This window comes from Lytechinus variegatus, chromosome 10 (genome assembly GCF_018143015.1).
Source record: "Lytechinus variegatus isolate NC3 chromosome 10, Lvar_3.0, whole genome shotgun sequence".
NCBI classification, from domain to species: domain Eukaryota; kingdom Metazoa; phylum Echinodermata; class Echinoidea; order Temnopleuroida; family Toxopneustidae; genus Lytechinus; species Lytechinus variegatus.
Genome location: NC_054749.1, coordinates 8239699 through 8261776, shown reverse-complemented (window position 1 = coordinate 8261776; position 22078 = coordinate 8239699). Strand labels below are relative to the sequence as shown.

General features: G+C 35.3%; 1 protein-coding gene across 1 annotated transcript in view; it reads right to left on the bottom strand.

Moving 5' to 3' along the window:
- Positions 1-4370: 4370 nt before the first annotated feature.
- The window catches only part of LOC121422592 (transmembrane protease serine 9-like), a 24503-nt gene continuing 6795 nt past the window's right edge, over positions 4371-22078 (bottom strand). Inside the window, exons 6-11 of the mRNA XM_041617741.1 lie at positions 17675-17826; positions 15357-15470; positions 13293-13470; positions 10826-11079; positions 6202-6344; positions 4371-4842 (exon numbers count right to left, since the gene is read on the bottom strand). Of these exons, the coding sequence (XP_041473675.1) occupies positions 4552-4842; positions 6202-6344; positions 10826-11079; positions 13293-13470; positions 15357-15470; positions 17675-17826 (1132 nt within the window). The 3' untranslated portion in view covers positions 4371-4551. The remainder of the gene's footprint in view (positions 4843-6201; positions 6345-10825; positions 11080-13292; positions 13471-15356; positions 15471-17674; positions 17827-22078) is intronic.

The window sequence follows — 22078 nt, the reverse complement described above, 5'->3', positions numbered from 1 at the left end:
GATCGAGACTGGTCAAAGCATTTGTCTACAGTCTAGTTAGACAAATAAAGTTTTCTAGATCTTTAGACTTGGGTCTATCGATCAACTAGACAGGAATAACCGTCGTTTCTGGGGATTTATTCAACAATTTCTGACATTTTACTATAATCTCCATCGGTGAGTGAGCCAGCGCAGTTCAGCAGAGCAACCAAAATACAGAGACTGAAGCTTTTGGTCTATCGATCAACATGATCAAGATCTAGGTTAGATGTAGACTTCACTTATTACTGATTGGAATGTATTTCTAAATTTATAAGTTTTGGGGAAAATGGTGAAAAGAAATGATAACATACCGTACTACTGATAGATACGTGAATTATTTTTTTTAATACCCATTGGCATTGCTGCCTGCTCTAATAAATAAATAAATAAATGAGTCACGGCCTATATGGACTGCAGATAAATGCTGATCGACGCCTAGCAGAACAAGTACCAGTGCTAGACTAGGGGGTTGAAATCTAAGCAGACGACGGAGCATAATGTAGCTTAACCATAGAATGATGATGGGTTCAGCGAAGAGCCCAGAGAAAATAAGGGGGACATATTCAATCCCGAAATGCTTTGCGAGTGGTCACAAAATCGTCTCGGCGCAAATCACCTAATTCAGCCGTCTGGTGAAATCGCTGATAACAACAATCACCGATTTGGTAATGATTTTAGTTTCCTGAAACTTGCATTTGTAAAGTTTTAAATATCAAAGTATGTTTTCATATTTATGTATATCCCTCAACATATTTTTTAATGTTATTTTTGATATCGTTGTAGTCATATTCTTTCATATTCGTTTCTTGATCACTACTAATTTGTTGTTGTATTTGATCGGCATTTGATTTCGTTGTCATGAACAATAAAATATGCGCGCAGCTCAGTTGCATGCGCGTATCGAGTTGACCTTCCTTAGAGCAACACGCTTGTGTGTTGCTGCCCTCTACGTTCGTTGGGTGGGACTAAATAGCTTGTAAGCCCCAACTATAGTCCCGGGTTAAGCTTTGCAAGGTGGGCTTACTCCACCTATAGTAAAGGATTATTTGGCCCTGCAAATTAGAAAAGTTAGCAGAGCAATTGCAGTGATAAGCATGAAAGTCTAAGATTAGTAATCGTGGCTAGAAAGGAAGCCCAGCAAAACCAAGGACTTTGCTTGACCTACATGTATGCCCTCGGAGCAATGGAGCAAGTGCTGTCGTCCAATCAGAGAATAGTGCTCATTAACGGCTATCACTAGTCCAGAATTACTGAACTTTTTTTGAGAAAATCAAGCCACTCCTTAGCCAGGGTTATAGGCAGAAAATTTGGCCTGTGAAGGATGGAATCATTGTCAAAAGAGAGTTATTGTATCTAAAAACTTAGGGTTTTATCCAACAGGCATGTGCTTGTAATATTTATATAGGGTATACAATGTGCAGTGCCCAAGCGCTCTTATATTACCTCCCCTGAGATAGGCGGTAACGTCATTTGCTCCTGCGACATTTGCTCTGGGCTTTATTTCGTCTAAGATGTAAGGTTCGGGTTCGGGTTGCAATAGGGTTTTATGTTAGGCTTATGGTAGGGTAAAGTATTCAAACCAGGGTTAAAGAGAAATGCCAGTAGTTGCAGTAGACACTGATTTCATGAGAAAGTCTGTAAAACCAGGCTTAATTGTAGGAATATCATCAAGGATCTAGATCTGGTAAAGTTACATAAACTGAACTTTGTGAAATCTTGAAATCTATACGCTGAAAAATGTTCACGCTGAAGATCACCAACACAGATAGGCACACGTGGGACAGTGTATTATTATTGCTGGAATAAAGACCCGACGGAAGTGACCAAATCCGCGCTTATTTTGCTTATTTCTCAGCAATTACACAATTTCTTCCAGAATCCTTTGGCACATATTTTTTATTCATACAGACACTTGGGTGGTCATTATATTAGATTCTGTAAAAAGTCATTTTGAGATCGTTACCAATACTGGAATTTATGTTTAAAGTTAGTCATTCGATTAGTGTGTGGAGGAATTGCGGAGCAACTGTAACCAGAGCAAATGTCATGAAACTGAGAGAGGCTTCCAATTTTTTTGTACTCACAGCTCTTTGAGGAATAATACATACCTGCTATTTCTACAAGAACACCCTCTGCAATTCCACGGATCCCTTGAAGGGTCAGTGTTTCAGGCCATGTTGAAATCCTCCCCCAAGCATAATCATCAAAGACCCTATAAACATGGTGGACTGGTCCATTCCTGGAGTCGACAAAGATGCTGTCAAGGTTTGAGGGATCACTTCCACGACCAATAAGTACGGTATCAAGAACCGGTATGATGTCGAACGTGAAAATGTAGATATCTATGGCATTCCCTTCAATAGCATGGAAGATCCACTGGTATTCCAGTTGTGCCAAACGGGGCAATGTGAGTTCAAATAATCTACCTGGAACCAAGCCAACTGCCAGCACTTTTTAATCAAGAAAATTAGGATAAAGGTGGTTTAAATTCTAAGGGACATTGGTTTGTCTCTTTTGATTTAAAGTAAACATCAACATGCTACTCATTACTTCATTACTTCAGAGACTTTGTGGGTCGGATATTTTCAATTCAATTCAATTCATTTTATATTTTCATTCTCAATGAAAAAATGAATGAATACAATACAACAATTAATAATAATAATAATATAGGGTATTTATATTGCGCACATATCCACCTTGTTAGGTGCTCAAGGTGCTCCTATATCACCCGGCTAAGCTATGCGTTCATAGCGCACACAGCTTTTTAAGGAATTACTTCCTACCAGTACCCATTTACCTCGCCTGGGTTGAGTGCAGCACATTGTGGATCAGTTTCTTGCTGAAGGAAATTAAGCCATGGCTGGGATTTGAACCCGCGACCCTCTGTTTCAAAGTCCAAAGACTAATCCACTGGGCCACAACGCTCCACAATTATTCATCCCAGAACAGCGGGAGCATTTTTCCCGGCCCCACATTATAAAGCTTAGTGTTTGCATGATTGTGGAACTGATCTCTACAATTGATTGCACTGTTTATAATATTAATCAATTTTTTAAATCAGCCCCAAGATCATTCACTACACTTTTGGGGCTATTTTTACATTCTTTACGAAAGTTAAGTTATAAATTCAAAGAAAAAAAATCATCTTATAACATCATGGTGTTGGAAAACTGTTTCTGATCAGTTACAGTTCTTCCGAGCCCCATAACTTAAAGTTTAATGTTTGATAATGGAACTGGTATCTACAAGCCCTTGTGTTGATTACCATGGATGACCAATCATATAAATTAGCCTAGGACTTAGAATTAGATTTTAGGTTTATTCATTTATTTCCGTTCAAACAAAAGATTTAATCCAAGTACCATGAACATGTTCAAAATAATACATACTCAAAGTAATACATGCATTTCTATAACATTTCATAATTAATATTGAAGATAAAATTATCTGAACAGAGGGACTTGCCAAGAAAAGCACAGCTTGTAAAAAAGGCAAGTCCCTAAACATAGTTCCAATACTAATTAACATAACCTATATACAAGAGACGGGTGGAAAACAAGATTAAAATACATAAATTACAAACCTTATTTTATGGATCCCTCCACTGACATGTACATTATCTATGTCAAGCATTTTGACAAGCCGCCAGAAAATGTAAAGTTTAAAGGACACATCCACCCCAACAACAAAACGACTATTTGAATAGAAAGAAAAAAAAATCGAATAAGAATAACACTGAAAATTTCATCAAAATTGGATCTAAAATAAGAAAGTTATGACATCTTTAAGTTTTGCTAAATTCCACCAAACAGTTATATGAACAACCTGATCAGTATGCAAATAAGGGGACCGATGACATCACCCATGCACTCACTATTTCTTTTGTATTTTATTATATAGAATATGAAATATTTGAATTTTCTCCTTATTGTCATGTGAGCAAAGTTTCATTCCTCCCTTAACATGTGTATACTTGATTGGTTTAACATTTTGTGGTTCACACAAGATGGTCATAATTGTCATATGATAGCCCTATCCATAAAAAATGAAATATTGTATAATTCAAACAATAAAACATCCCAAAAAAAGCGACATTATCAACTCTTGCATTTGCATATCACTGAGTTGAGCATAGAAGTGACACTTTAACATGTCATAACTGTCTTATTTTCCTTCCGATTTTGATGAAGTTTTCAACAATATTGTTCTTTGATTTTTTTTCTCAATTTATTCAAATCAACTTTTTTCTGGGATGGACTTAACCTTTAATAAAGACAAATTTCCCTTCTGCACCAAGCTTTACCGTACCTAGTGACTAGCTGACTTACTTAACTACCAATTAAGATCTAACAGTACAGATTGATTGAAAATTTCTCTACATGCTAATTGCAAGAACAGGTCACATTTACATTTTGCTTACTTTGATGTTTGTAAGAGATGCATATAATTACTCTGGCTTTAGCACAGCTACCCTGATTGGCAGCTCAAGTACTCAGAGAAATTTCTTCCTACATGAGGACCCATTAACTACACTGGGGCAAAGGCTGGCAAAAGGAGATAAATGCCTTGCCAAATGATGCAAGCTATCCAATATCTAAATTTCTGTGGGGATGGTATTGAAAGTGGATATGTTCTCATCTCACCTGGTTCAGGTTCAGGTTGTGGGTCAGCTGAAGTAATAAAGTCATGGTATTCAGAGACCTTGGTGTAAACGCCAGGATAGTTTTCTCTCCCACAGCCGTAGCCAAAGCTAGTAATGCCTATTAGATGGAAGCGACCATCTTGATCTTCACATTGAAGAGGACCACCCGTATCACCCTGTTGACGATGAAAGCACAAAGATTTGTTAACAAAATGCTAAAATAATGATAGGTAAATAATGTTTTCTATTGTATAGCACTTAATATTTGTGTTTCTAACCGCTTTATTCTTTAATTATTATCAAAATGGTCATCGGACCCTCATATTTCTGGACACAAAGTTTACACTTTCTCCACTCCCTGGGGAGCATTCCAACAAGAGTTCTATTCCATTGCTAGGCATGTACTACAGAGGCTTTCGCATCCAACGGGGTACCCATTAACACCTGGTTGGACATTGGCAATGTACGGATAGACGCATTGCCAAAGGACGCTAGGCTGTGTTGGGATTCCAGCAACCAACCCTCTTCATCTCGACTACACCAGAATGCTTCTATAGAAACCATGATATGAAATACTAAATAACAATATTTTCAAAGAATAATACAGTGTATATCAATTATTCAATAACGACTAGCCTTGAAGGATATTTTTTGCCAGGATTAGAATGCTATTGCCCAAATTTTAAGCGATTTTCAAGAAAGTATTGCTGTATCATCATATCTTTATTTATCATAAACATTCGTATTTATCATATACAAGGATTGAGATTCGTTGAAGAAATACAGTAAGTACAGATCCTTGTGAGAAAAGGTGAGCAAGTGTGCCTGGAGGGTGTAGATAAGTTCACCTGTTTGTCTCTACATAAAATAAAGCAGGGTAAAAAATAATACATTTTAGGGGATGGGTTTTCACATTGGAGTGACTGCAATGTTGAAGCTTATCTACTGTTGCAGATTTATTTCCTATGCTGATGACTGTAAAGAGAGACAGCGAGGGACAGAGAGTGAAAGAAAGTGATGAAAGGTATTTTTTTAAACCGCCTCGATCATAAGAATCCCCATTAAATTACGATAACTTTTTTAGGCTACAAAATACCCATTAATCATTCCTGCATTCACACCGCCCCAAAACATACCCTATGGGATAAATTCCTGAAGTTACAAGCATGCGCATATGGTCTGATAAGCAAGCAAGGCGCGAGATTCAAATCTAGCTCAGCAGCCACCCAAGGTGCCCGCATCTAACTACACACTGGGCTAAAAGTTCCTGTAAATTGCTTTCACATTACCAAAATACCTGCGACCTTGGAAAAATCCAAGAGAAAGTTCTCGTAATTTTGACAAGTACCGACTATTCAGTGGGTATTTTATTTTGGGGAGAATACACGTAATTTGCTTTCACATTGCCAATATTACCTGGTATTTTCTGATCGGGGTGAATTTCCCAATCAGAAAATACCAGGAACTAACGAACCTCGAGCCGGTCTCAAACCACCTATTGAGCAAGCGAGAGGAAAGGAAAAGATTATATATACCTGACATGTGTCCATTAATCCATCCACTCGTCCTGCACACATCATAGTCGATGGAATGGTAAGATCAGGATAAAACGACTGACATTGGGTCTGATCAAACAACTCTACTGTTGCTTCTAGAAGTGTATCCGATACATGCCCACCTATTGGAACATCAATAAAATAAAAGTACAATGTAGAAAGTTATAGCTCTTAATTTAGTACCAAAGACACTGAAAATCAATTAACTATGTTTACAAGCATATTGTCAATGATTCATAGGATGTCCTTGCCATAATTACTAACGTTACCTCAGACTTGCATGTCCTTACGATTTTAGATTCTAGTACAAAGTGGAAATGAATGTCAAGAGCTTCAATTATGCTCTTTAATTATAATCATGCAATCTTATGCAATCCAAACTAGATACAAAGCAGCAGATATAGCCTGATAATACTTCTCAGCGTTAATGGCCTTAATTCCTTGACAATCAAACAGTACAGCAGTGTGGTGATACCTGTCTGCACCACTGATCTCTCCCCTAACTGGATATGCTGGGAGGGTCCTTTGTTTGAAGCCCGCGAGTTCTATTGTCCGCCATACCAGTTCCCCCAAAAGGAACGCGATCGCTCCATTAGCATGTGCATTGTGAGCGATACGCTAGCTGTCTGCACACTGAAGCACTCATTGCTTTTTATACAAAACTTCATATATTTAAGGTGCCAGAATTCGCAATTTTCTTGAAACCATGGTACTTTCCCAGTATACAATTCGGAAACATAATTTTGAAGGGGTTGGTGTTTTTCTCACCTACGGAAGAATGGATGAAATCCTTGACTTGTATATAGGGGTATTTTGGAGGTTTTCCAAATAACCATCTTAGGATCGATATGGCGAGGACTTTCTAGGTTATGAAGGCTTATAACACTGGGCTTGAACCCCCCCCCCTTTAATTTAAGTCTACCCCACCCCCACCCCCCCCCAAAAAAAAATCAAACAAGTGTAACACCGAAAAATTCATCATTTTCAAACGTTGAAAATGTAACTTTCATATTTTATTTCTGATTTTGATTAAATTTTGAGCATTATTGTGTGTTTTTCTCTCTATTCAAATAATCATTTTCATGAGGTGGACTCGCCCTTTAAAGAACAAGTCCACACCCAACAAAAACTTGATTTGAATAAAAAGAAAAAAATTCAACAAGCATAACCCTGAAAATTTCATCATAATCGGATTAAATATGAAAGTTATGGCAGTTTAAAGTTTCGCTTCATTTCACAAAACAGTTATATGCACATCTCGGTTGGTATTCCATTATTTTAACATTTTGTGCTTCCGGCAAGGAGGTCCTAAACGTCAAATTCGTAAAAATTGAAATATTGTATAATTCAAACTATAAAACACAAAAGAAATAGTGAGTAAAATCATCGACTCTCTCATTTGGATGTAACTGGCTCGTTCATATCACTATTTTTTTTTAATAAGCGAAACTTTGAAATGTCATAACTTTTTATTTTACATCAGATTTTAATGAAATTTTCAGCATTGTGCTTGTCTGATTTTTCTCTTTTGATTCAAATCAACATTTTTCTGAGGTGGACTTGACCTTCTCTCTCTCTCTTTCCTTCTGTCACATCGATCGACCCTCTTCAATTATCCTCTACCCAGTTTGTTCATATACACTGTAGGAAGCGGGGGGGGGGGGGGGGTCCTGTACCCCTAAATTTTAGATGGGGGACAGACCCCCCAAAATTTATGTTGACAACTTTTTTTTTCTTTTTGCTTGTCAATTTTTTTCCTGCATCCCCTTTAAATTCAGGTGGACCCCCCTGAAATCGTTGTAGTCCGCCCTGAAATTCTGGTTGATAACCCTTTTTTGATGCTTGTCAGATTATTTCTTTTAAGTTTGCATCCCTTCCTAAATTTTGGGTCGATAACCTTTTTTTGCTTGTCAGATTATTTTTATTGCGTCACCCCCTAAATTTCTGGTTGATAACCCCCCCCCTTTTTTTTTGCTCCACCGAGACATTGAACATTCGGCATCTCAAAATAAGTTCTGTGAAATTTCTGAAGTCTGTTAATCCGTCTCTGTAGCTTAATGTCTTTTTTACGTACTTAAAAAAAAGAGTTCTTGGAAAAAATAATTCTATCTATTGTTGACAGAGAAATATCACAAATTCACTCGCCACAAGTTACGTAAGCCCCCTAAAGTCCTAGTCATATACCGTACATGTACCTATAGCTTGTAATTTTCACAAATAAAAGATAAATAATTTTCAGAATACCTTGTAGATCCAGTCCTTGTCCCAAAAATCAGTCTATTTCGGTCAGGATCTATGCTTGCAAAAAATATTTTTTTAACTCCTCCGAAACGGCAGATTTTCAGTCTTAACTTAAGTTTCACAATACATGCTATACACGGTCAGTATTTTCGTGTCTCAGTCGTGATATTCTTCTGTCCAAACATGATTGATAAACTCATAAAACTTGGTGACATTTGTGAATATTAATAAACTGAATATTCATTTGAATCATGGTTTGAATTCATCACGCTTCCAGAGAAATCACAACAATCGATAACCCCCCCCCCCCCCGGAGTTTTAAAGTTTTGGAAACTTGCTCTGGTAATTTAGAATTACCACACATGTATTTGAGCACATGGGACTACATAAAGTCTATAACTATGCAGTTCACCAGCTTGTCTTATCTGTGAAAAGTAATCCCATTTTCTCTGTTTCCACGGTCGTCACAATAAGTGCAATTATACGTGGCACAGGACGACATCTTAAACTTTGTATCAGGTATAAATTCACATTGAAAAGTGCTGTTATAAGAGTTGATTTGGTAAGTATAATTAAGAATTGACACTATTGCCGTGTACCAGACTCTACTCCGATTTTGGCTTTTTGGGGGAACTCGGCGTGCGGAGGTACCAACTTCCGGTGCTTCAACACGGAATAGGCCAATCAGCGTTATTGTTCCCATCCAGGTAGGGGAGAGATCAGTGTGGTGATACCTGTCTGCACATATTAAAAAAAAAGATTATTTTACTACAGGTAGAAATTGGTCAACCAAAGTAAAACTATCATGGAAGTGGTTTACGGTACACCATGTGTCAAGTCCTGGAAGGACTGAGACGAGATAGACAGACAACCTGCCCCAAACGTCGTGCTACTCTCCTGCTCCTGCTACTACTCCATTCGCCAACTCTAGCCATGCTTCTCTCATCTACCCAGGCCTTCTACTCAAGCCTCTCACCCTGCCTACTAAGCTTTCCACTCTTTCTTGTTTACAGTCCTTTTAAGGACTACACTCATTCTGAAAAGATTTCACTACTTCCCATCATCCACTTTCTTGCCTTTCCATTTCATCTCCATTTCTTTCCACTTTCATTATCTCAGTCCTTCCAGGACTTTGCACATGGTGTACCGTAAACCACTTGCACGATTGTTCATACCACCATGCAAACCTTAAACCATTATTCAAAGCAAATCTATAGAAATCTATAGAAATAAGATTACCGAACAAGATTTCAGCTGGGAATGTTTTAATGACACTTTAGCATTATGTGTGGGCCAGGGTTGGGCTTAATTATTTTTTTTTAATTACAATTGCAAATTACTTCTGTCAATTATAAAATCAATTACTTTCTAGAAAAGTCATATAATGAAACCAATTTTAATTCTGTTCATAGTACCATCTATTTCAACATAATTTAAAATTACAGAGAATCTGATGAGATAAAGGTCGAAGAGCATGGACTGTGCCTGTTACTCGCATAGTTACTTACCGGTAAGCAGTTGACATGAAAAAGTTAATGAAATTAAAATCATAAATTAAGTATATTTATTGTAAAGTAATGAATCTAAGTAAAAGTAACTGACATTAATTGAAGTCAAGTACATTTGTTTCAATAACAATTATAATTACTAAAAAAATGTGATTACATAATTGATTAATTACCTTGTAATTATTGAGCCTAAATCTGGTATGGGTGCAGCCATGCCTATTGTGCTAATTTCCAATAGTAATTACTTTGTTAGACTGCTTGGCCCATTTTCTTATTTCATGTGGTCTCTGTGCTAAAATTATGGAAAGCCAAAAATGTCAAAATGTTCCTTACATTGTAGCCATTGTAGCTGTAATTTCGTTATGAATATAGTGCTGTTTCCTAATTCGTGAATGGTGTTCAAAGCAAGCTATCTTATTCATCCTCCCAAAACAGTTAAGAATGATTTGAGAGCTAGAAAAATGAGCTGACCCACTGAAAATACTATGGTTAGAGATTTACGCCACTATTGGCTATCCATAGTAAAATCACAACTTTAAACCCGAGTTTAGATTAAACCCGACTTCAAAATACGGGCCCTGGAGTTATGGCGGAAACTCTGGGCAAGAAGCAAAGAATGGAAGTAACAAATATGACAGTGTTAATGCAACAATGCCATAACGTTATGGGCCGATAAATTAATGAAGACAATCTAAGAGGTCCTCCACTTTCAGAAAATCTATTTCTTATACTGTATGATTTTCAAAGCCTTTTTTTCTCCTATTTCACTAGTGGGGTGGTCAGTTTGACTTGTCCCTAGAAACAATTAACATTCAAATAATTCTTCTGTAAAAAAATAAACAGGCACAAAATACCTTCAGATGTATGTCCCCATCCTGTTACATAACATGCTCGAAAGGTTGCAGACGCATCTTGATCTAGGTAACAGATAGGACGGACAAAGTCGCTGAAGTCAACGCTGGTAGTGAACTCGATCACAGCAATGTCATTTGTGATGGAATTGATATCATAATCAGGATGAATAGCAGCAGTGACATCAGTTTCAACATGATATGCAGATTGAAGAGAGAGTAAGAGATCACCCAGGACAGCAGCATCAAACTTTTTACTGTAAAAAAAAATTGCAAGAGCTACAAGCATTCAAAATCAAGGTACACAAGGTACAATCACATCATTTTTCTGTTTCTAGAAAAGAAAACCTATTTATGATTTTTTTAGATGAGGAAATGAAGAGCATTATCCTAGTGCAAATTAGGAAATTTTATCAAGTTAAATATCTGATATTATGTTTTATTTTTACTTTTGCAAATAGAAATATGGACTTCTTTGCTGATTTTCGTTTATTCGTTTTAGTTTCTGCATTTCGTTTTTTACTCTTGATTTTAGAATAATGAATGTACTAGCTGCCTTCTGAATTTACTCGTAATTTGATCACTTTTTTTCATTATCCAAAGATTCCCTTTGAAAGAAAATTGACTGTTGCAGAAACAAGTCTTTAATTATGTCACAAGCATATACTCATTACATTCAGTTCACTTTCCTTAGTTAGACAAAAATCATAGAATTTGAGCTGACCTACTGGTATACTACTGCTAATGATAATAGAAATGTAGGGTGGCCGTGGGCGAGCTTATGGGCGTGGTATATCCCTACAGAGTTTATTACAAGACACAACTTGAATCCTTGATTGCTTGTGCCTTGTAGTGATCTGCCTGTGGTGTACCAACCTCAACCTCAGGGTTTATTTTCATGGATAATTTGTTTAACAATGAATATTCAAATTAGATAATTTGTATACAAAAAGAAGTACATGAATATAAAAGGCTTTCAAATGAATATAAGTGAGCTTCTATGAATAAACATTACTTTTACAAAAGGTTAAACCATTCTGAATAAATCAACTGAACCATGGAATGAACATGAAGAAAAGAACATTGCAAATAGTAAAGAAATGTGGACATCTTTGCTGATTTTCGTTTATTCGTTTTAGTTTCTGCAAGCAGGAGATGAGAGGATTGCAATGAAGAAGGAATGTGAAACATGAGATAAGAATGTAAAGCATGAGATGAGTAAAGGGGTCAATGGAGAAGTGGTGAGATCAAAGGAAAGGTAACATCAAAGGAAATAGAATCATTCAATACATTGTGTTCAAAATAAACTCCTACAGGAATATCAACAATAACAAAACTATGGAACACCACTAAGTCTTTACTTCATTTTGCAATTCTACGTAGCAGCAGTATTGACTTTGTAACATTGATGTATAAAATCTATTTTTATTTAAATGTATAGGCCTACTCTTCGAATATAAAGTGCAATAATTCATAGCATATGATAGAATGATATCAATAATAAATAAAAATAATGATAATCAAATTATATAATTTTCATTATTGTTATTATTATCATTACAATTGTGATAATGGTAATAATAAAAACAATAAAAGTAATGACAATAACATTAAAATAATGATTTACCATAGAGCTATTGGATTAACAATAATGACAATTATATTAAGAGTATACCCAAGTCGTAAGGGGCCTAGGCAATGTGAAAATTATTTTAAGTGGCAAAATATAGCACTTGCATGCATCAACGACCCTAGACCAAAAGCTTCGGTCTCTGTTTTGTTGGTTGTTCAGCTGAACTTCGTTGGCTTAATCACCAAATACAGAGACCGAAGTTCTAGCGCGATCTGTACAGGGGACTCAATGGCCATATGTTTATGTACTTAAGATCGAATAAAACGGGGAAGTGAATTTGCGCGACAGCCGAGGTAAGTCACTGTTTTTGTTCCTTTTAATTTCATTTTTCTCCGTTTTTTGGCAATTGATGCCAAGAGGGAATATAAATTTACACTCTGGTCACTATAATTTTCGAAAATTTTATTCATTAAAGACAAAAATTGAAAAGCCCCGACGGGGGGATTTTGCATTGCAAGTCCCCTAATGGTGGCTGCACGATAGCGAGCCGTCTGTGTACGAGGAGAAATTTAAAAAAAAATGTTAAAAAACTCCTCGAAACAGACGGCTGCCAGCTGTCTACAACGACCCCTAAATATATCGACATCATGGAAACGGGGGGGGTCAACGGGAAGTATAGCATACAAACCTCACGGCCTCAAATGTGTGTGAGCGGGAAAGGCATCAAAATGTAAAGAGAGAGATCAGACAACAAAAGAAAGAGGTGGAACAAACAAAAACTTTCACAAACTTAACAAAGAACATTTCCTTTTCATTTCATGATGTACATACAGTTCTTAAAAGGCAGGATGAGGGGATGTTATTTCAAAGAATATATTAAGAGCTGTGTATTCTTACACGCAATGGGCAGCGGTGATTGCTCTGGTACTGTTGATGAGTACAGCGGCACAGCGATGGACATTTGAACGGTCTCGGAGAGATACCATCCAGGGCCAATCCCCGAGCTGAGTCTGTGAACCACCGATGATGCGAGGACTGGAAGGTGAATGGGCCGGTCGGAATCCACAATCTGTAACTGTACCAGGACCAATTGAGAAAATTAGTTATTTTAGTCTCTATTCTCTAAGGTCCATCTCCATTGTTTGTAATTAGCATTCAAAACAAAACAAACATGACAATTGCACATATAGAGAATGGCCCAATTCGGGCGATGGTGCATTTTTAAGTTACCTGTGTGTGCATTGTAAGTGTACTTCACATTCGCATATATCTTAACTCTCTGCAAACAGCGCTGTATTATGTGCTCGCGCCGTTTAGTTTCGGTGGGGTCGTTGTGTGAAGATGGGAGACTAAGGTTTTTAATGGCATAATATTCGCATATTGGGCATATATTATAGGCCTACTTCCCTACTTTGGCCCCCCCCCCCAAAAAAAAAGGGATGCAAGTAAGTAAGTAATAGAAGGATAATTTCCGATAAAGAGCAATCTGTTTCGTTGTACAACATATTACATTAAGGAAGAAGAATTAAAGTAGGCCTGTGACACTAGAGCTTGGTATATCCAAATTAAGTAAGGTCTAGGAGAGTTATATTTTGGGAATGCTGATTAGCTATCGATTAATCATATGCCTATACATATAGGTAAGTAATCTAATAGTGCTCGACTGTGCATCTCACAAAGCATCATTTAAAGATAAAGAGGCACAGCACTGAGCTCAGTAAGCATATTTGGAAACTGAATTTTGAGGGCACACCCCACAAGATAACCTGGAGAATCGTACGCCATGCATAACCCTACTCTCCACTCACAAAACGCTGCAACCTCTGCCTATAGGAGAAATATTTCATCATCACCGCAAACAAAACAACAATTTGAACTCTCGAACTGAACTCATATCTACCTGTAGACATAAAGAAAAAGTTCCTCCTTGCTGGATATGGATAGCCCCACCAGCCCCCCCCCCCCCTCCTCACTTGTAACCATGTAGTAATGACCCCTAAGTACCCCTTATGTCATAAACAAATACACATGTACCCCTTCAGTAACCCCATTCATATTTACATGCTCTGTCAACCCAATTTTACCTAATACTCTGTATACTTTATTCTGTCTAAAAAAATTTTGTTCTTCATACTAATCAGTCGCTGATGAGCCTTAGGGTGAAACAGTCTGTACGACCAGCTTATAGTTAAGCATTCCAACCAATAACTGATTTATGCCTATATATATATATATATATATATATGTAGGCATAAATCAGTTATTGGTTGGAATGCTTAACTAAGCTTAATTGCACGTTGACATCCGATGAAAAAAAAAATTAAGGGTCCAAAGTTAAATATCCGGTTTTGTAAACGGCCGTTGAACAAGGGTGGAAGGATCATCATGTACCTCACACCCGTTGCAATCGCACTCCCCCCCCCCTCCTGCTTTTTAGATTTAGTCGAGTATACATCCTCCATCCTCAACCCTTATAGTCTCCTCACCAACTCGCATTATCGACATATAAATGATAAGATGATAAAATTTGTAATTGACCTATTATTTCCGGAAAGATCTTGTATCCCGGGTCTAGTATATTTCTTTCTGTTTCAGAAGAATTGTTGAAATAATATTAATGGATATGCTCAGAGTGCGGTAAATATGCCTATATAATCGGATATAATTTAACTTCTAACAGAGATGGTGGAATAGCTCTTAATGATTCTCCCATTCTGCAGACTTGCTGGACGTTTTCTCGACTAAGTCTGTCATATAAAATTGTGTGATATGAAACTTGTAATTTATAAACTTTGAGAAATAGTAACCAGTGTTAAGCGTATAACCATGGAACTATTACACATGGTATAACTAGTAGCACAGAGATATTTCGATTTGATTATGATGTCAGACTGGTCTGTTTCATTAGCAAAAGCAGAAATAACTTTTAATGTAGAGGCTTATAGATTAATAAAGGCTTACCTTGTTCGCAATTTACTCCGGTGTATCCACCATTACAGCTGCATGAATATGAGCCTTCATTATTATCGCACTGTCCTCCGTTTAGACAAGGGTTATTTTCACATTCGTCAATGTCTATCATAGGTAAAAGGGAAATATACGTCAAGACATGTTAGCAATCGAAATGCTCATCATTTTTCAATCATTATTAACTATCGGGAGATTTTGAACAAGATTCGGAAACTTGCAATTGATTTTTAAGGTATATTATAAGTGTTGGAATCTGCGCAAAAGGATCTGCTGGAGGTTATCGCATGTACATGCCTAGCATGTATACGTGATTGACACCCACAGATCTGAATTATTTATTTGCCCCCCCCCCCCATCCTTTGTCATATTCCTTTGCACACCACTGATGTTTCAAGATTCATGTAACATCAAATACAGGAGTGTGCCAATCCAGTCAACAGTATGAAAAGAAAAGTAACCCGTATAATCTAACTTCTGAAAATGATGACTTTTATACAGGAACATAAAAGTAAGGTTACATTTTGGTTGATACAAGTCTCTCCATTTCTGCAGGGGTTAGCAGAGGTACGCTACGCTCGCCTATGTATACAAGGACCATTACAGTGGCCAATCAAATAAATTATTTCAAAGAGATTTGAATTAAATCATTCCTATTTATCAAATTAACATTATTTTCCCAAAAAAATGAAAAAAAATAAAAAGGGGTGAAATGAGTATGGAGATTGTTTTTAAAGGACAAGTCCACCCCAACAAAAACTTGATTTGAATAAAAAGAGAAAAATTCAACAAGCATAACACTGAAAATTTCATCAAAATCGGATGTAAAATAAAAAAAGTTATGGCATTTTAAAGTTTCACTTATTTTCAACAAAATAGTTATATGAACGAGCCAGTTACATCCATATGAGAGAGTTGATGACATCACTCACTCACTTTTTCTTTTGTATTTTATTATATGAAATATGAAATATTTTGATTTTCTCATCATTGCCATGTGAAATGAAGTTTCATTCCTCCCTGAACACATGGAATTTCATTATTTTAACATTTTGTGCTTCAGGCAAGGAGGTCCTAATTGTCAAATTCGTAAAAATTGAAATATTGTATAAATCAAACAATAAAAAACAAAAGAAATAGTGAGTGACATCATCGACTCTCATTTGGATGTAACTGGCTCGTTCATATAAATATTTTGTTGAAAATAAGCGAAACTTTGAAATGTCATAACTTTCTTATTTTACATCCGATTTTGATGAAATTTTCAGCATTATGCTTGTCTGATTTTTCTCTATTGATCAAATCAACATTTTTCTGAGGTGGACTTGACCTTATAAATAAACATCATTTTTTTTACAATCGTTTCACTTAATTATCTCTTTGTAAAGGTAGCCTAACCTTACATATTCCAGTTGAATTGATATTGATCAATTGATCCATTCATCGATCAAATCATCACAATTTTGTTTCTGCAGGGGATCGATATCGAGCAAGGACAGCGTTAATGTGCACTTTAGTTTAATTATCAAGAAAAATAGAGTAGAAAACAAATATTACGATCACAGAATTCGATTTCAATTGTGAATATTTCAATATGCCCTTTGCTTACAACAAAGAAGAGAAGTCAAACTGATTAGTGATTACCATTCTGACATGATTTTCCGGTGAATCCCTCGACACAGGTACAAATGTAATCTGATGAGTTCGGGATATCATTACACGGTGCTCCATTGCTACACGGTTCAATGTCACATGCAGCTGGTATCATGAATCCACCGAAATGAAAGAAAAATAGAAAATAAGACAAAACCAATATAATTCAATACGTACGTCCGTATTCTGAAGTCTGGTTCAACTTAGACCATGGTCTAAGTCTGCGCTAAAATTATGGGGAGCCAAATATTCAAAATATCTGTTTATATTGTATATTTCTTATGTTTGCTATTTTGTTTCCTTTTGCTTTCATAATGTTGAAAAAATACTTCAAAATACTTCACTTATCATTCCCAGTCAATTTGGGTGACATATGAGTTAATAAATTGGATGTGTACTATTCGGGATTTGCGCCCTAATTCGCTCTCCATAGTTAAACCACAACTTTAAACCAGGGTTTAATTCAAACCCGAGTTCAGAATATGGGCCTTAGTGTTGAATTATTGCCTGTGTTTATTGTTAAATTGGTAATTGATTGATATTTGCAATCTTATTTTGTTATGCTGTATCATCATATCATTGAATAATGCAGACACAGACAGCTTCAAATATAGAAGACTTCTGTGTTAAATGTTTTATAAACACGTGGAATTCCATACCTGTTGTGACGTCGATAATCGTGTTTTCATCAAATGCATTCTGCATATTATGTGTCAGGTTATTGAGGGTGAATTCGATTGCATTGCTTCGCTCTCTCCCAGCCATGGGCATGTCAAACGTCATCATGATCTCCACCTTAATACTCCCTGGGCTGTTGAGGTAGGGTGAAAGAAATATGAAGTCACCTTATACATGGTGTTAAAATCAGGGAAGATCAACTGCCTCTCTTTTTGCAAAACCAATATTACTCTACATGAAAACAATTGTTTATCCTAGTTTTCGATTATTCTACCGTTATTCCAGTAGACGGTCTCATAGGTCATGTACAAGACCCGGAAAAGTTGTTAAGTACAAGGTTTTTTTGTTGACTCGTGTTCTAGATGGGTATTGAAGTAAATTCAGCTTGGTTGCCACCTTGGCAACCTTGAGCAATTTTTTTAATTAGCCTAATTAGCATAATTTATGTACGATATTTAATATACTACTTCCCTTAAACCAGAAAGACTAAAAACATAAATAATATCATTTTTCTAAGAGGTCCTGTGACGTTGAATCCATGCATAACAATATTTTAAATATCTAAGTTATGCAATTATCGTAATCAGCCTAATTAGCATAATGAGCTAATTAGCATAAGTGTAATACACTGTATATATATATGTATCTGTGGATGTCTATCCAAAAAAATCACAATACGTAAATAATGCAACATTTTTATGGTTTTCTATAGCGAGGAATTCATTTATGACATTATTTTTCCATTTTAACCAATGTAATCACTGTAATTAGCGTGATTAGCATAATGCACTAATTAACATATCTGTGTGTAATATATATAAAATACATATTTCATTGTCATTTCATATCGAGAATGCCCGAAAAATGAATAATACAGCTATCTTACGGTTTTCTATGGCGAGGAACTCATTTCTGACATTATTTTTCCATTTTAACCAATGCAGTCGCTGTAATTAGCATAATTAGCATAATCAACCTAATGCACTAATTAACATATACATATAGATTTATTTGTCCATAAGTACCGTACTAAAACAGCCTGAAAACATAAACAATACAGCTATTCTATGGTATTATTCTATGAGGAATTCTTTTGTGAAATTATTTTTCCCGTTTAACAAATGTTATTGTTTTAATTAGCGCAATTAGCATAATGCACTAATTATCTTATGAGCAATATTTTACATATGAATATATATTCCTTTGTCATTTTATATCAAGAATGCCCGAAAACATGAATAGTACAGCTATCCGAGGATTTATTGTGACTAGGAATTCACTTATGACATTATTTTTACCTTTTTACCAATGTGATTTTTGTAATTAGCATAATGCACTAATTAACATATGTTTATGTATATGAATATATATAGATATATATATATATAAATATATAAATATATATATATATTTATATATATATATATATATTCCTTTGTCATTCTATATTGAGAAAGCCTGAAAACATAAACAATTACAGTTATCTAATGGTTTTCTATGATGAAGAATTCTTTTGTGACATTATTTTCCCCGTTTAACAAATGTGATTGTGTAATTAGTGCAATCAGTATACTGTCCTAATTAACATAATTAACAATTGGATAACATATATATATATATATATATAATTATATTCCTTTGTCATTTCATGTTAAAAAATGCCCGAAAACATGAATAATACAGCTATTTCATAGTTTTCTATGTCGAGGAATTCATTTACGATATCGTATTTCACTTCAAACAATGTTAATGGTGTAATTAGCTTAATTGACAACGAAATATATGTATTACTGTATTTTAATTACCACTAACCATAGGATAGCTGTATTTATCATGTTTTCAGGCACACTTGATATAATCTAAACATAGAGAATATGAAAAAATGAAAATCCATAATTTATTGTTCGAAATAGACATGAAATGAATATTACTCCGAAAATTTGCTTTGCCCAATTGATCGTGGGCCCGGCAGCCGCTGAGCAGGGCCAGATCGACGAAGCTCTATCCCTTTAATCGTTGAACGTCAAACAGGGTAGCAGCAACTCCCATCTTTTAACGTCTTTTGGTCTGACGCGGCCGGGGTTTGAACCCCCGACCTCCCGGTTGTGAGACGGACGCTCTACCAACTGAGCCAACACACTGGTCATAGGAATATATACTTGATAATTATTGCACATAGATGTTAATTAGTGCATTGGGCCAGTAATTCTAATTAAGTCATTGACATTGGTTAAAATGGAAAATTACTGTCATAAATGAATTCATCAACATAGAAAACATTAGAAGAGCTGTATTATATTATGTTTTAAGGCCGATGTAGACAGTACTTTGACACAGAAATCTATTTATTTCAAATATATATTAATTAGCGAATTATGCTGATTAAGCTAATTATAACAATAACATTGTTTAAAGGAAAAAGATAATGTCACAAAAGAATTCCTCATCATCGAAAAACTATAGGACAGCTGTATGCCTGTATTATTCATGTTTTCGGGAATTCTCACTCAGTATAAAATGACAAAGGAATATATATATTGCACATATATGATGATTAGCGCATTATGCTAATTATACTAATTACGACAATTACATTGGTAAAAAGGGGAAAAAATAATGTAAGAAATCAATTCCTCGTCATAGAAGACCATGGGATAGCTGTATTATTCATGTATTCGGGCATTTTCGATATAAAATAACAAATGAATATATGTATTGCACATATAATTATGTTAATTAGCGCATTATGCTAATTATACTAATTACGACAAAATTACATTGCCCAAAAAGGAAAAAATAATGTCAGAAATTAATTCCTCGTCATAGAAAACCATGGGTTAGCTGTTTTCTTTATGTATTTGGCATTTTCGACATAAAATGACAAAGGAATGTATATATTGCACATATATGGTAATTAGCGCATTATGCTAATTTTGCTAATTACGACAATTACATTGGTAAGAAGGGAAAATAATGTAATAAATGAATTCCTCGCCATAGAAAACAAGCATAAGGTAGCTGTATTAATCATGTTTTCGGACATATTCGATATGAAATGACAAAGAAATATATATTCTATATGTATTACACATATAGGCCTACATGTATATGTGTTAATTGTTAATTAGTGCATTATACTAATTATGTTAATTATAGCAATTACATTGGTTAAAATTGAAAAATAATGTCATAAATGAATTCCTCGCTATAGAAAACCCTTAAAAAGATGCATTATCTACATATTGGGCATTTTTTGGATAGACATCCACAAATACGTATATATTACACTTATGCTAATTAGCTCATTATGCTAATTAGGCTGATTACGATAATTGCATGACTTAAATATTTGAATTATTGCTATAAATCGATTCCTCGTCACAGGACCTCGTAGTAAAATGACATTATTTATGTTTTTAATCTTTCTGGTTTAAGAGAAGTCGCATATTACATATCGTAATATGCTAATTAGATGATTATGCTAATTAGGCTAATTAAAAAAAATGCTCAAGGTTGCCAAGGTGGCAACCAAGCTGAATTCACTTCAATACCCATCTAGAACGCAAATCAACAAAAAACCTTGTACTTAACAACTTTTCCAGGTATGAAAAATATCTACTGGACTACGTTATTGCATCATAACTTTCACTGACATTATTTTCAACTCATTTCCTGTTACCTCTGACCTTTTTTGATATTTTTAATGCCGGTATAACAAAATTAATAATCAATTAAAAAACAAGTAGGCCTATTGCCTCTGTCTGAAATAGCACACCGTATCCAATACTCAACCCTTTCAAAATATTTCCCTCAGTTTGCCCCTTTTCCATGGAAGAAATCTCAATTTACTGTAATGACTTAGGATTAAAAAAAATGAATGATTATTCTATTAAAATTCAAGTTTAAAACTTATTGACATAAAATTCTGATATTTTATTAAAACTTTTATTTCTAAAACTCAAATATTTATATGTCACCTTGTTCTATTTTGAATATCTTCCGGGGGCACAGGGGGCACGTGCCTCCCCTTTGAAAAGAAAAATTAAAATTTGTAATGCAAAAATGTCATTGAAACCGAGTTGTGCACCCTTTTTTGAAATTGCAGACCTTTCTTTTTTTGCTTAAATTTTTTTTCGGGTACTAGATATCCTTAATTTGTGGTTGAAAACCTTTTTTTTTGGGGGGGGCTTGTAAAAATTTTGTAATATCATTTTACTCTGTAGACAGCAGTTCAATTTTCGAAAGTGTAATGTTAGGGGACGGATGGACGATTATGGTATGGGTAATGACTTTGACAATACTTTTCTTAGTGAATTTGTTCCCTTTTTATAAACATTATATAAACGTGTCGGGTAACACAATTGATAAAGGCCTGGTCACACCGC